The 12,917-nt window shown below is 32.1% G+C and overlaps 3 protein-coding genes across 4 annotated transcripts in view; 2 read left to right on the top strand and 1 right to left on the bottom strand.

The window, feature by feature from the left end:
• LOC118444725 (furin-like protease 1) overlaps window positions 1-12,917 on the bottom strand; it is a 176,993-nt gene that overhangs the window by 29,527 nt on the left and 134,549 nt on the right. For both annotated transcript variants that reach the window (XM_035873277.2, XM_035873276.2), the window contains exons 3-5: window positions 1,820-2,041; window positions 943-1,071; window positions 477-642 (exon numbers count right to left, since the gene is read on the bottom strand). In XM_035873277.2, coding sequence (XP_035729170.1) covers window positions 477-642; window positions 943-1,071; window positions 1,820-2,041 — 517 coding nt within the window. The remainder of the gene's footprint in view (window positions 1-476; window positions 643-942; window positions 1,072-1,819; window positions 2,042-12,917) is intronic.
• LOC118444724 (dynein axonemal intermediate chain 2-like) overlaps window positions 1-12,917 on the top strand; it is a 93,240-nt gene that overhangs the window by 72,683 nt on the left and 7,640 nt on the right. The window contains exons 3-6 of the mRNA XM_085659722.1: window positions 6,952-7,383; window positions 7,985-8,267; window positions 8,703-8,966; window positions 9,228-9,591. Coding sequence (XP_085515848.1) covers window positions 6,952-7,383; window positions 7,985-8,267; window positions 8,703-8,966; window positions 9,228-9,591 — 1,343 coding nt within the window. The remainder of the gene's footprint in view (window positions 1-6,951; window positions 7,384-7,984; window positions 8,268-8,702; window positions 8,967-9,227; window positions 9,592-12,917) is intronic.
• Window positions 1,940-6,655, top strand: LOC146872691 (dynein axonemal intermediate chain 2-like). Its single transcript, XM_085659814.1, has 6 exons — window positions 1,940-2,061; window positions 4,874-5,083; window positions 5,161-5,322; window positions 5,393-5,493; window positions 6,026-6,183; window positions 6,432-6,655. The coding sequence occupies exons 2-6, from the start codon at window positions 4,901-4,903 to the stop codon at window positions 6,653-6,655; spliced, it is 828 nt and encodes a 275-aa protein (XP_085515940.1). The 5' UTR covers window positions 1,940-2,061; window positions 4,874-4,900.

Genomic DNA, 12,917 nt, shown 5'->3' with positions numbered 1-12,917 from the left:
TCCGTATGTACTATGAAATGGTATTTTTAATACCATCACAAAAAAAGCAAATCCTCTCTTTCTTGTTTCAAGTAGAATAACAACGAGTTGAGATACCAATGTGAAAGGTATTGTGTATGTGCGTGTGTGTGTGTAGAGAGAGAGAGAAAGAGAAAGAGAGAAAGAAAGTTTAATGAAAATGTATGCTTTGAAAAATATGCATGTTGAATATTATTGCTTAGTGTGTTGAAATGTTGCTGGCTTAAAATCCATTGGTATATTGTATATAATAAAATTACTCAGAATTCGCAAATCCAATTTGAAGAGAACAGTTTTTCCCAAGCATAAGAAAGAAGCGAGAGAGCCAGAGAGAGAAAGAGAGAGAGAGAGAGAGAGAGAGAGAAAAGTTGAATTTTCTTGAAATTCAAGAGGGAAGAGAAACGAAAAGCTTTCCTAGTTTGGAGACTATGAAGATGAATCTTTGAAGTAAGACTTACCACCAACACCTGCTCCAAAGGCAACACCAACTGCGCAGACAGTATTGTTGGCAGTCGCTGCAACTTCTCCGGCACACCTGGTACCGTGTCGATTGCTGTCCACAAGATCATACCTTGGCATCGGATCTTCATCGTGACTATTAACGTCATAACTCGCCTGAGGATCCTACAATTTTGATATTAATCTCTTGATAGATCTTATTTAATAAGTTGAATATGTTATTTCTTTCAAGGAAAAATTAATGATTTGAATTTAATAATATTTAAAATTTTCTTAACCATATAAGAATTATATTTTAATAATAAAAATACAACTTCGAAGATTTCGTAAATAATAATTTATAAGAAAGAAGGAAAAAAAAGAAAAGGTGAACGCGATTCTCTTTTTTTATTTCGTTCATGTTTTTGAAATAACAGGAATCGTGAAATATAAAATAAGTCACAGTGAGCAATTCGCAAGACTCACGTAATTTTTGTAGAGGTCAGGATGATCTTTTTCCAAGCCATCGTCGAGAATCGTGACCACGACGCCACTTCCGGTGATTCCTTCGGCCCAGGCATTCTGCACGTTCATGTCCAAACCGTTTCCCCTGTTCTAAAGAAACGGGATAGAGAAAAAAAAAGATAGTAAAAATAGTAGATAACGAAGAAAAAGAAAGGAGGAAAATGCGTTAACGCGGTAACATTGTTTAGTCTTTCAAAGCACGTCCATGCTCCATTTCGCTTATTTTTCCACGAATCCAAAGACTAGTTCGGATATACGAACAGTAAAGATTTAAAGAATGCTTCTCATTAATCCACTCACGTGCTTCCCCTTCTTCTTGTAATACGAATAAAGCAAAATAAAAAATATGTAACGATCGATTCCGAGAGTTCAAATCGAAAAAAAAGTTGGTATAACAAAAAGAAAAAAGAAAAGAAAGAAAGAAAATCAATCGTTCACTCGTAAATAGTTATAAACTTTCATATTTGTTACTGATTATTTATTTTTATTATGTGATTATTATTTTTCTACATTTAATAAAATTAAATAAAAAAATATTATGTTAAACGAGTACCTATAAATGAATGGAAATATAAAAAATCATTTAATAAATTAATCAAAAGAAAGTTCGATTCATATAAATGATAATCATTCGTAGGTCGAGATAGGGAGAAGGGTGCAAACAAGAATCTACCTAGAATTCAAGCATCTGTCATATTAGAAATTCCTCGAATATTCAGGACGATACTATGAATTAGATGTTCATAAACTACTAAGAGAAATAGATACGAAATACGGTCTATGAATGTTCAGATGATTCGAGATTATTAAAATTAGGTATAACATGAAAGGAACATACCAGGTACCACATTTGAGGCCATCTCTCGTCGTTTAAAATAACTTTTGCATTGGACGGACCGCGCTTGATTAATAAATCCCGTTTACTTCGCGACTTTGCTCGTTGTTGTTCTGCTCGACGAACTCTTGAATCTCTTATCAGTCTGGAATGTACTTCCATGTGCGGATCGATCGATCTCTTCATCACGGATCGATGCTCGAGATGATACCAACCATCGAATATCTGCAATCAAATGTTTTAAGGTATTAACATCGATAAAAATGATTTATTTATTTATTTATCATTCCTCCAAACACATATATACACACGCACATACATAAGCAAACACAAGTCCTTTATATAATAAAAAAAAAAGAAAAATACTTCTATCAAATTTTCTTTTCAGTTAACATTCTGGTTACGAAAATAAAAGTTCGAGTTTCACTAACGTTTCGAATTTTAATAACGTTTTTCATTTTTAACAATTTTAATTCTTTTTCTACAAAAGTATCAATTATTTTGTACATAAAGTTTTATTATCAATCTGTTTCTTTTCGTCGAATTAGAGAAACGATCACATAAAAAGTTATTCGATCACAGTGATGAATCTATCATTCAACAATGTAATGAAAACTTTTTAACACATGTTAAATCACATTTTAGTCGAAGGTTTTGAAAGCGGTAAGCTCTTGCTGTGATTCTAGTAAACATAAGAGATTTATCATTTTGAATGCAACGAACGGGGAAATGTATCCATAAAGCAATGTACTCTGATGCACTTTCGTATAAGCGATGCAACGTAACCGATGAAAATATAGGAAGAAAGATGGTGATAAATGAGAGAACTTCTTGTCATTTGTCGCGTGGAAGCCCGTACTTTTTCATGCAAGACCATCTTTTTCTTTTTTCTTCTCTCTCTCTCTTTCTCTCTCTGTCTCTCTATCTGCCTCTTTCTTTCTACGTCCATACTACTCTATCTTACTTTATTCTTAAGCTCAAACAACGAAACATTGATTTAAAGACAAGAGTATATTTTATACAAAAAGAAAAGAAAAAAAAATATATCAGGGATATTCATATGAAGTTTTATACAGCAAAATTAGTCGACTCTTTCATGATCGTTATAAATATTATTTTAATAGATTCTCTACAGTTTCATTTTTTCTTTTAGAACGTCGTGTCGAAGATCAATTAAAATCAATCTCCTTTAACAACGGTTCTCATTCCTTCTAATTTGCAGACAAAGGGTAATAAGAGTAACAAACAAAAAAAAAAAATAAGGGAAAAAGAAAAGAAAAGAAAGAGAGAGAAGCTAAATGATACTTTTTCTCCGATAATGCCTTTTATAATTAGACTTACTCGGTTCTTTCATAAGAAGCAAAGTTCAAGACAGATAAGTATACTTGAAATTTCTTTCAATAGCTTGTCTTTTTTCTCAGCGTATAATGCAAATATCAGAATATAAGATTTATACAATTTTAAGATTGATTTTATCGTTTGTATCGATACATCGAAGATAATCTCATTTAAAAAATTTTAAAAATGATGAGACAACTTTAACGTCGACTTATTTTTCGTTATATTTTTGAAGGACCATATCCCTCTTTCTCTCTTAACTATTCTCAACGCTCTCGTTATCTCTCTCAAAGCTTTATCATTTCACAATCTCCTGTTTTTCTTGTTTCTGCAGTTTTAGGATGATTATCATGCGCAATGCTTTCATTCCAGGCTCGTTTCCTCGTTACAAGCTCGTTACACGAAGTTCATTTCAACGGATATCCTATGTGAAGTATTAACGCGTTCTTACGAGCTCATCGAATAAATTCAAATGGTACATTGCTTTATCGTGCGATCGGTATGATGGAAAATGGTGCTTCATTATTTCTTAATAGATGCTTTTAGCGAGAGTTAAAGCATCACATCAGTTAAGAATTTCGAACGCTCTTTCAATTGGCAAAGAGTATCATCTATGAATGTCAAAGATATTTTCGATGAGTTTCCTTCGATAAAATCGTTCTTCTAGAATGACTTTATTTCTTTCCTTTATTTATTAGTATTATCATATTGTACAATTAGGATACGTAGCAGCGTAACATACGTCGAGAAATTATCGAGTTGAGGCAAGGGGACAGGTAACTTGATATCATAGTTTCAGCATTCACGGAGATATCGTGTTACTTGGAATATCAGCTAATTGATCGATGAGTAATGGCACGTCGTCGAGCCTATAGATATATATCATATCTAAAGAGAAGCTTTTGGCCAATTAGCGAATAGCTGAGATTTAAGCTTTTGAAGAGCTTCTCTCGAAAGTGAATCTTTGAATGCTAGTTCGAGGAAACGAAACACGCAACGATATTAGAAAGACAGAGAGAGAGAGAGAGAGAGAGAAAGAGAGATCTTCAGCCGTTTATAGAATTGCTTCAAACATAGTGGGTCTGCTCAATAGCCGATCAAAAGCTCATTCGTGATCAATAAATTTTGTTTGATTCATAGGTGAATGATGATAATGAGAGTTTCTGCTAATTGCTTTCGTTGAGAAATTTCGAATTTCGTGTGGTACTTCTCGATATCTGTCCTTGATCGATCAATATCGGTTAGAATGATGCCAATAGGGACTGTACGGCAACTCCTATTCATTAGTAGAAACCATGCACCATCGTAGCTTACGCGATTTGTGGCCTTGTGCAGGCGCATTGATTGGTAAATTTAATGCTATTCGAGGGATCGTAATCCTATATCGACAAGGACTACGCTCACTATCGATATCGCGAGCCGAAACTTATGCGTAGAATTTCGAGGATGCAATGCCAGAATGAATTGGGATCCAGTTTTTTGCGATCTTTCATTATTTCAAATCTTCCAACAATAAAAAAAGAAAAAAGTTTTGCTTGCATTCAAACCGAATATAGATATGGATCGAATAGAGAATAGCAGTTGTTCGAAGAACTTTCGACAATTCGACGAAACACAACGCGATATCATCCGATTCTTTTTTATAATCGATGAATTTTTATCATTACTTTCATTCTTATCTTTGTTGATTCCTTTTTATATCTACTTTGTTTTTTAAAGTGCATTGAAAAGTTCTCTTGGAGAATAATGGATTCTAAATACGTTTACATTAAAAAAAGAAATCAATTTGGCAAGCAATGTTTTTTCGAGGATATTGGGCCAACTGTCGAAGAAGATATTCTTCCAGAACCGCGTCTTCACAAAAGCTTTATTAGTCAACAAATAAATCATAGTAGTACTCAAGAATCAGTACAATACGCACTCCACGAGGTTAGATCAGACTTATCTTAAGAATTATATTTTTATACTCATATTTTTAATACTATTTTATCCATTTGTATGAGCAGATTCAGACTACGTCAGGAAAAATAAAAAATTCGGGAATACGCCATTTTGAGGGTAGTTGGCCAAAAGAAATAAATCCATTAGACGAAGAAGCAGTTCGTAGATTTCGTCAAAGAGTCGTCAAAAGTGACAATTGGACTGCTTCTATGAATCCACTTATGGAAGTAAGCAAAATAGTTTTCTTTTTCCACTGTAAAAATTCATTGGAATCATTATAATTTATTATTTTCTTAGACAATGGAACATATGGTGATGCAAAATAATGCTATCGATATTCACGATAATTATTTCAGTGACATGATACCCACGAAATTAACGATTTCTCCTGAGATGAGGTATAATCTAAGATATCATTTTTAAATAATTGAATTATACATACGTATATATATATATATATATATATTTTTTTTTTTTTATTTTTGTTTACTTTTTCAAGTTTCTATGTTCATAACGATCCGATCTAAATTTAATCAACATTATAAAGAAGTTGAAATAATCATTATGACAAAAATAATCTAGAACATATCGTTACTCTTATTGCTTCTACACAAGACAAATAATGCGGTGATACCACCATAAAATTTAGTAAGCCATTTTATCGCATACAAGCACACACAATACAAACCCGTACGAATTGCGATTCGACGAGAGGAAATACTAGGATAGTAAATCCGAGAATGCCAATACGTAGTACGAGATTACTACGATGGTGACGAGAACGTTCGTGTAAAGGCATCCTTTGCATACGATTTATGATGGTCACTATTGGAAAATCATACGTTTCCTGTGATATATAGATAGTGTCAAGATAAGAATGGATTGAGAGAAATATTTAAATCTTTTAGAAAACTTCTATTTTTTTTTTAGAATCGAATGCGTGTATTCCGATCAAGAATTAAACGTGAGACCTGTTAACCATTTGTGTTGGTCAATGGACACACATCAATTTGCTGTTGCATATTGCTTCAAAGATCGAATCGAGTTACCGACAAATTTGAGCTCAAACGCTTACATTTGGAATGTTGGTATATAATTTTTATTTTTAATTTCAATGCATAAAGTAATTTTTATGTTTTATCTTTAAACTTCGATTATATATATAATTTAATTTATAATAAAGACGATAGGAACGAAAAAAAAAAGAAATAATTTTTATACACGAAAAAATGGCAATATAATTATCTTGACGAGTGCAACAATATCGATATTGACTTATTCGAAAACTATATATAATACATAGAACAGATATTTAATTCTCTCTCTAACATTATAGAAATACCGAACAAACCATCACTGATCCTAAAGTCAGTTTCGGCGTCTATGGCTATCGAGTTTAATCAACGTGACCCGTCGTTGCTGATAAGTGGCTTGATGTCCGGTCAAGTGTGCAGCTGGGACACAAGAACCGGTGATTCGCCGGTACAAATATCGGAACCTTTGAACAGTCACAGGTGTGGTGGGATTATATCTCATTTTAGTAGATGTTCGTTCACCTGATATTCGAGCCATTTACGTGATTGAGGATTATACATAGTGTTTCGATAAGAATGTGTCAAAAAAGGAATTCGTTGAAGGATAAAAGCAAGAAAGGAAACAAAAAGAAAGGAAATATTTTTTTTTATCACAAAGATAAAAGAATCTTGAATGAGGAATAATTAACTTATTAGGATTTTGATAGCGATATTATAACACAATTAAAAAAATTTTTGCCTCTAAATGACGTTTGGATAAGTTGAAAGTAATTCGAAGTCAGATATAATCACCATTTTTTTGTTTGTTTCATCCAACCAAAGAAATCCAGTAAGCCAGGCGTACTGGATCCATTCCAAGACCAATACCGAGTTCTTTTCGTCGTCTAACAGCGGCACAATCAAGTGGTGGGACATCAGGAAGTTGAGAAGACCAACGGAGGTTCTAGTGATGGACTTGGAATATCCCGAGAGACAGAGCATAAATGAATCTATCCCTATCTCCGTGCTTCAATACGAATCTACCATGGGTAGTAAATTTTTCGCTGGACTTGAGAACGGGACCATCGTAAGCGTCAATAGGAGAGCTATGTCAAATACCGAGAAACTCTATACGAGATTCTATTGTCATCTTGGATCGGTATTGACCATCGATCGGAATCCTAGTAGTTTGAAGAACTTTTTGACTGTCGGTAACAATCACGCCAAGGTTTGGACAGAGGAGACTAGAGACCATTGCCTGGTCCAGACAGGAAGGTAATGATCCTTTTCAAATAGAATTTATTTTTCTTCGGAGGAGAGCTTTTTTCAAATAGAATTTTTCATTTGCTTCGTAATGCTTTCGTTAATTGACGATGGTTATTATTGACGACGACTTTGAAATAATCGATTGGAGCCAATCACTTTATTACTTCATTTTCTTTTTCTTTTCTCTTTTCTCTTTTTTTTTTAATTATATTGAGTGTTCTGAAAGTTTAAATTATTGTATTTATTGTACTTGTCAAAAGAAGTAAAACATATTTAATTAACATAGTTTTAAAAATTGATATTGTCAGATTAATAAATGGTTTCTTATATATATAAGTACACAGTTACTCGTACTTCAGTTTATACATCTTTCCATCGTACATTTAAACTTTCCTTTGTAAAAACAGTTTAAAAGTTTAGCACGTTCATTTTGCTGAGAGTAATTAAACAGACTTATAGAATGATTATTTATTAGTTTTGAAAGGTCTTTAAATATTTTCAAGACTTTTGCTAGGTTTATTTTTCGAGAGTACTTTCGAGAGTACTTCAACGATAATTTAAAGATCGCATTTCTTATTTACAAATGGACATATTGATTGTTTTTTTATAGGAAAAAATTAGGCTGTCTAACGGGAGGATGTTGGAGCAGATCCAGATTGTCTCTATTCTTTACGATAAATACGGAAGGTACGTTGGATGCATATGATCTTTTTCAAGGAATAAATACAACGTGCTATAGAATTCAAATCTGTGAAAAATCTTTAACAACTATCAAACCTCATAACGATGGTAAAATTTTGGCCATCGGTTCCACCAATGGCAATGTTTATTTCGTCATATGCGGAGGCTTATTTACTACCACATTTCCCAATGACAAATATTTCTTCCTTTCGGTAAGTTTTTACTTGTTTCTCGTTTTCATATATCTTTAAAGAAGTTCTTAATTTTACTTAATTGTTTGTTATTTCTTAAAAAATGAACGCTATGAGTATCTTAGATTTATTAATTGAATCAGTAATTCAATCGAAATATTCTTTTCATTTGATTTTTGTTGTTGCGAGCGGCAACTTCAAATAACTTTTTCGAAGTCCTGAGTTCAATTCAGCTCAAATATAAGGAATGAAAGAGAAAATTAGATAAAAACTAACTTCACTCAACAGTCAAAGGAAATCCTAACCAACGTAACGATGTTTGCATGTTGTGTACATATTATATAGAACATTTTAAAATTTTTGAATATCTTCTAAAGGAACGAAATTTACTGATTCTGAAACTTTTCCATACAATATCTGACATTTAAATTATTCTTACCTTTTTTCTGTTCATAGTATCTAGATAGATGTAGTCAATACGAAAAAGGAGTGGAAGCTCGAAAAAAAGAGATGGCAATGCTGTTTACTCATATATCTTCACAAATATCTTCGGTGGAAGGTAGATCTTTAAAATATAAGTATAAAGGCAAAGAAAGGACGAAGTCGAAAGATGTCAGAAAGTCGAAAGCAAAAAAAATTATTTATCATGGAGGCAGTCCGTTTGCCGATGATGAAGAAATAATTGAAGCGGAGAAACAATATTTTCTTAAATTGAAAGCGGTATTTGAACAACCTGATTCAGTGTCCCATTTAACTTTTACTAAGCTTTTTTCGAAAACTTTATTTCATCTTAAGGAGAGTTCACGTAACAACGAATTGAAATTACACGATCCAATTCATTTCATTTTCAAAGTTTCATATTGCATTAAAATGAAATACAAATGAAAAGAAATAATGAAAGATGAGAAAGTTATCTTCGATATATGAAACTTTCATATATCAATTAAAATTTCGATTCTCGCATGTATTCCGTTATTTCAGGAGAAGGAAGCTTATGATTCGGAAGATAGTAGAGAGATAGAAAGAATATACAACATTTATCTGAAGGCCGAACAGACGGAACACGAAGCAAAAGTAATTAAGAACCAGGAACCAGTTGAATTGTTGAAAGAAACATCGAGGAAAAAATCGAAGCAAACAAGTTTAGATTTGAAGACGCCATGGAAATCATCGATTAAGGTCGAAATCTCCGTTCCATCCGAGAAAATTGTCACGAAACTCGAGGTGGAAAGTGTCGAATCTGAGGAATTAGTTAAAAGAAAAGCTAGAAAGAAACGAGCTCTTAGCGAGATACCACTGAAGATTTGTGCCATGGATATTTGTGAACCAGAAGTCTGTTGTGCAGGTAACGCAAATAATAATATAACTCTAATCGAATTCGTCGTTGTTATTGCATTGTTATAACTACAATCGGAAATAATCGAGATTCCCTTCGAAATGTTTGATTATTTTCAAAATAATTAAATATCTCAACGAATATATTGAACGACATTTAAAAAAATATTTAATACAATATTTGTATTTTATATATAATTAATAACGATGCTCCATTAGATAAGTATATACACATATATTATAAAGATTATGGGAAACATATATTGGACGAGAGATTGTAGAACCAGTCCACATTTCTAGCTAATATGACTAATCCCGCTAATTTATCTTCGATCGATCTAATTATGGAATTCGGTCGATAGAGATCAAACAGCGAATTCTATAGATTATATAGACACAATTTCGATGAAAGAACAATACTAGTTCTTGCACAATAATTGCGATTGTTCGGACTAATTTATTGATTTCATTTTATAAATTGTGATAGGAATAACGATGAGTAATGAAAGAAATTGATTTTTTTGTAAATTCGTTTTTATCCTGCCTCTCCTCTCTTCATCGAAAAAAAAAAAAAAAGAAAAAAGAGATTATTATTTGTAAATGTTACAATTTCGAGCGTAGATTCGCGTGAAAAAGAATATTTACAAGGCAAAATATTCAACACTTCTGACCTATTTTCGTTAGTAAGCGCCATTAATTCAGGCTAATGAGGTAATTGAATTGCCAAGGAGGATAATGCCGAACAGTGAGATTTGGGGCGTGAACGTTAGTCAGAGTTAATAAAAGCGACAAACCGCTGACCTATAATCGAGTTCTCGCTACGCAGTTATGCCACTCAAGACAGCCAAGTCGATGATAGCGCTCGAATGCGCAGCCGATTCGATGATAGTAGACTATGCTATTCGCACGAACGAACAGATATGTATATATATATATATATATATATATATATATATATATATATGTGTGTGTGTGTGTGTGTGTGTGTGTGTATATATAGAACTTAGATGATAGATTGCAACTTAAAAGTTCAGTTTCATTTGATTGATTGAAATTTAAATAATTATAATTCAGTTTCAATAGCAATTCAGTTGATAATAATTAACGATTTGTGTTATGTGATTTTTTAAATTTAATGATAATTATACGTAATAATTATTTTCTTTTCTTTCTTTTTCTTTTCTTTTCTTATTCTTTTCTTTTCTTATTCTTTTTTTTTTTTTTAGACATATATTTTCTATGCATTTAAAATATTTCCATTTAAATATACGTCAGTTTATTCAACATATGCAATTTTCATTTTAATACATTTTCTTCGTTTCCTATAATATAATTAAAACGTAAAGCGATTTAACGAACCATCCGACGAGTAAGCGCGAAACATTATCTTGCACTTTCCCTTAAGCACTATCTTCAACATTATCGACGACTTTTACAAGCAATGGACTCTCTCGGTCGATAGGGTTTTCTACGATCAAAGTTTAATTAAGAACACCATAGTAACTGCGGTTAGTACAAAGCTTGCGGTGTCGGAGGATTGGATGTTGGTGCGCGTGCGCACACCTTTGCTTCAACTTTTTTCACCAAAACCGATTTCGTTGCTTTTCTTTATAAATATTAGATGAACGTATGGAAAGTGGTCACGATTGGTTGAATCATTCATAGTCATGAATATTTTTAACTCTATTGTTTAATAAAATCATCCAGACGTTTCAATTTAAATTAATATTTCTCTGTATCTGTGGCAAACGATCATCAAAAATGTGATAAAATATTATTTTGATTCTCGTAGCTTACGTTATAATAATTTAATAGAATTTTTAATATATAAAAGAATTACGTACATGTAAATAAGAACAATATATATGCGCCTAAACTTTAGTTGTACAAGTAATATTATAACTGCAGAGAAGTTCTAATACTAGGAGTAGCTATATGGTAGTTAGAGAACATTCATCGTAAACATAAGTTGTACAGAAATCACGAAAATGAGAAATGAGAGTAAACCATGTTCTGCTATATTCGAATTGCATATTGCATATATGCACGTATGTAAACATTCCCACTACAAGTATTCAGAAGTATTTTACAATCTAAATTAATACTAAGTAAATGAATATTAATATGATCGATTGAATCTATTTATAACTTGCAATATCCGAAGGTAGATCTAGCATTAATGGACGTCAGTTCCAGATATAAATCAATTTAATAGTTGTAATTGACACCACTTGGTAATAGCTTAATACAGTTCGGTGTTATGATGATGGTGATGATGATGATGATGATGATGATGATTACTATTATTATTATTTTTATTATTATTATTACAACTACTATCATCACTATTAATTGCACATAAAATGCTAAACAGTTGATTAAAAATTTATTCAAAATTGATTAATTAACACCATAGTTTGTTTTATTCATAGACGTAAACCAAAGATAAGAAAGTAATTCCATTTTATTTATTCGAAGAACAACACAATTCTTCATTTTGAAGATAAATTACAACATTGGATTAGTTTTCATAGTAAAGTAAATGATTTAATCCAAGTTTACATATCTTTACAATTACCATAATAAAAAAATTTATTCTTAAAAGGACGGTAAGGAAAGTTTATAGAAAGGAAGAGAGAGAATAAGAGAGGGAGAGAAAGAGAGAGAGAATATTTAATGATGTAATCGTACTCTTTTCAGACATCGTTAAGGCAGGAAAAGAAAGTAAAGTATTCAAGAAAGAAAAAGAGTTGAGCAAAAAGGAATTGACACCTTTCACGAAGAGGTTCTCGTACGAACGAAAGACGTCACTTATAGACTGGCAACTCTGGAAAAAGAAAATATCGGAGCTAAACAAAAGTATACCAGAACATACGGCACTGGAAAAGAGAAGAATTTTATTGGACAAAGATGCACCACCCAATGTCCTTATGGAGAATGTCAAAGATGCTACAAAATACCTCGAAGCATGGTGGGATAATTTAGCCATTAGAAGAAGTCCTTTCTACAGGTCTCGGAGTATGCCACCATCTATGAGAAGAATGAAAAATGAGATAGATGACGACAAAGCGAAAGTGACGAAGAAAGATGAGCTTGTAGAAGAGGAAGTGGATATCTACGGCATGAAATCAGTAGAATCACTAGAAACTAAATCAGAAATTCGATTGGAAGAGCCGATCTCTCAATCGATAACTGAGGAAATCAAAAGAAATGAGAACGGGGAATTATATCCAAGGATATCCTCATATTATATTAAGTAACAGTATTATATAATATGTTACATTATTATTTTTATTATAATTATTATTATTATTATTATTATTATTATTATTATTA

Source organism: Vespa mandarinia, chromosome 10 (genome assembly GCF_050613455.1).
Source record: "Vespa mandarinia isolate Hongniang chromosome 10, ASM5061345v1, whole genome shotgun sequence".
Classification (NCBI taxonomy): Eukaryota; Metazoa; Arthropoda; class Insecta; order Hymenoptera; family Vespidae; genus Vespa; species Vespa mandarinia.
The sequence above is the reverse complement of the archived record's forward strand: the minus strand, read 5'-3'. Positions and strand labels throughout refer to the sequence as shown.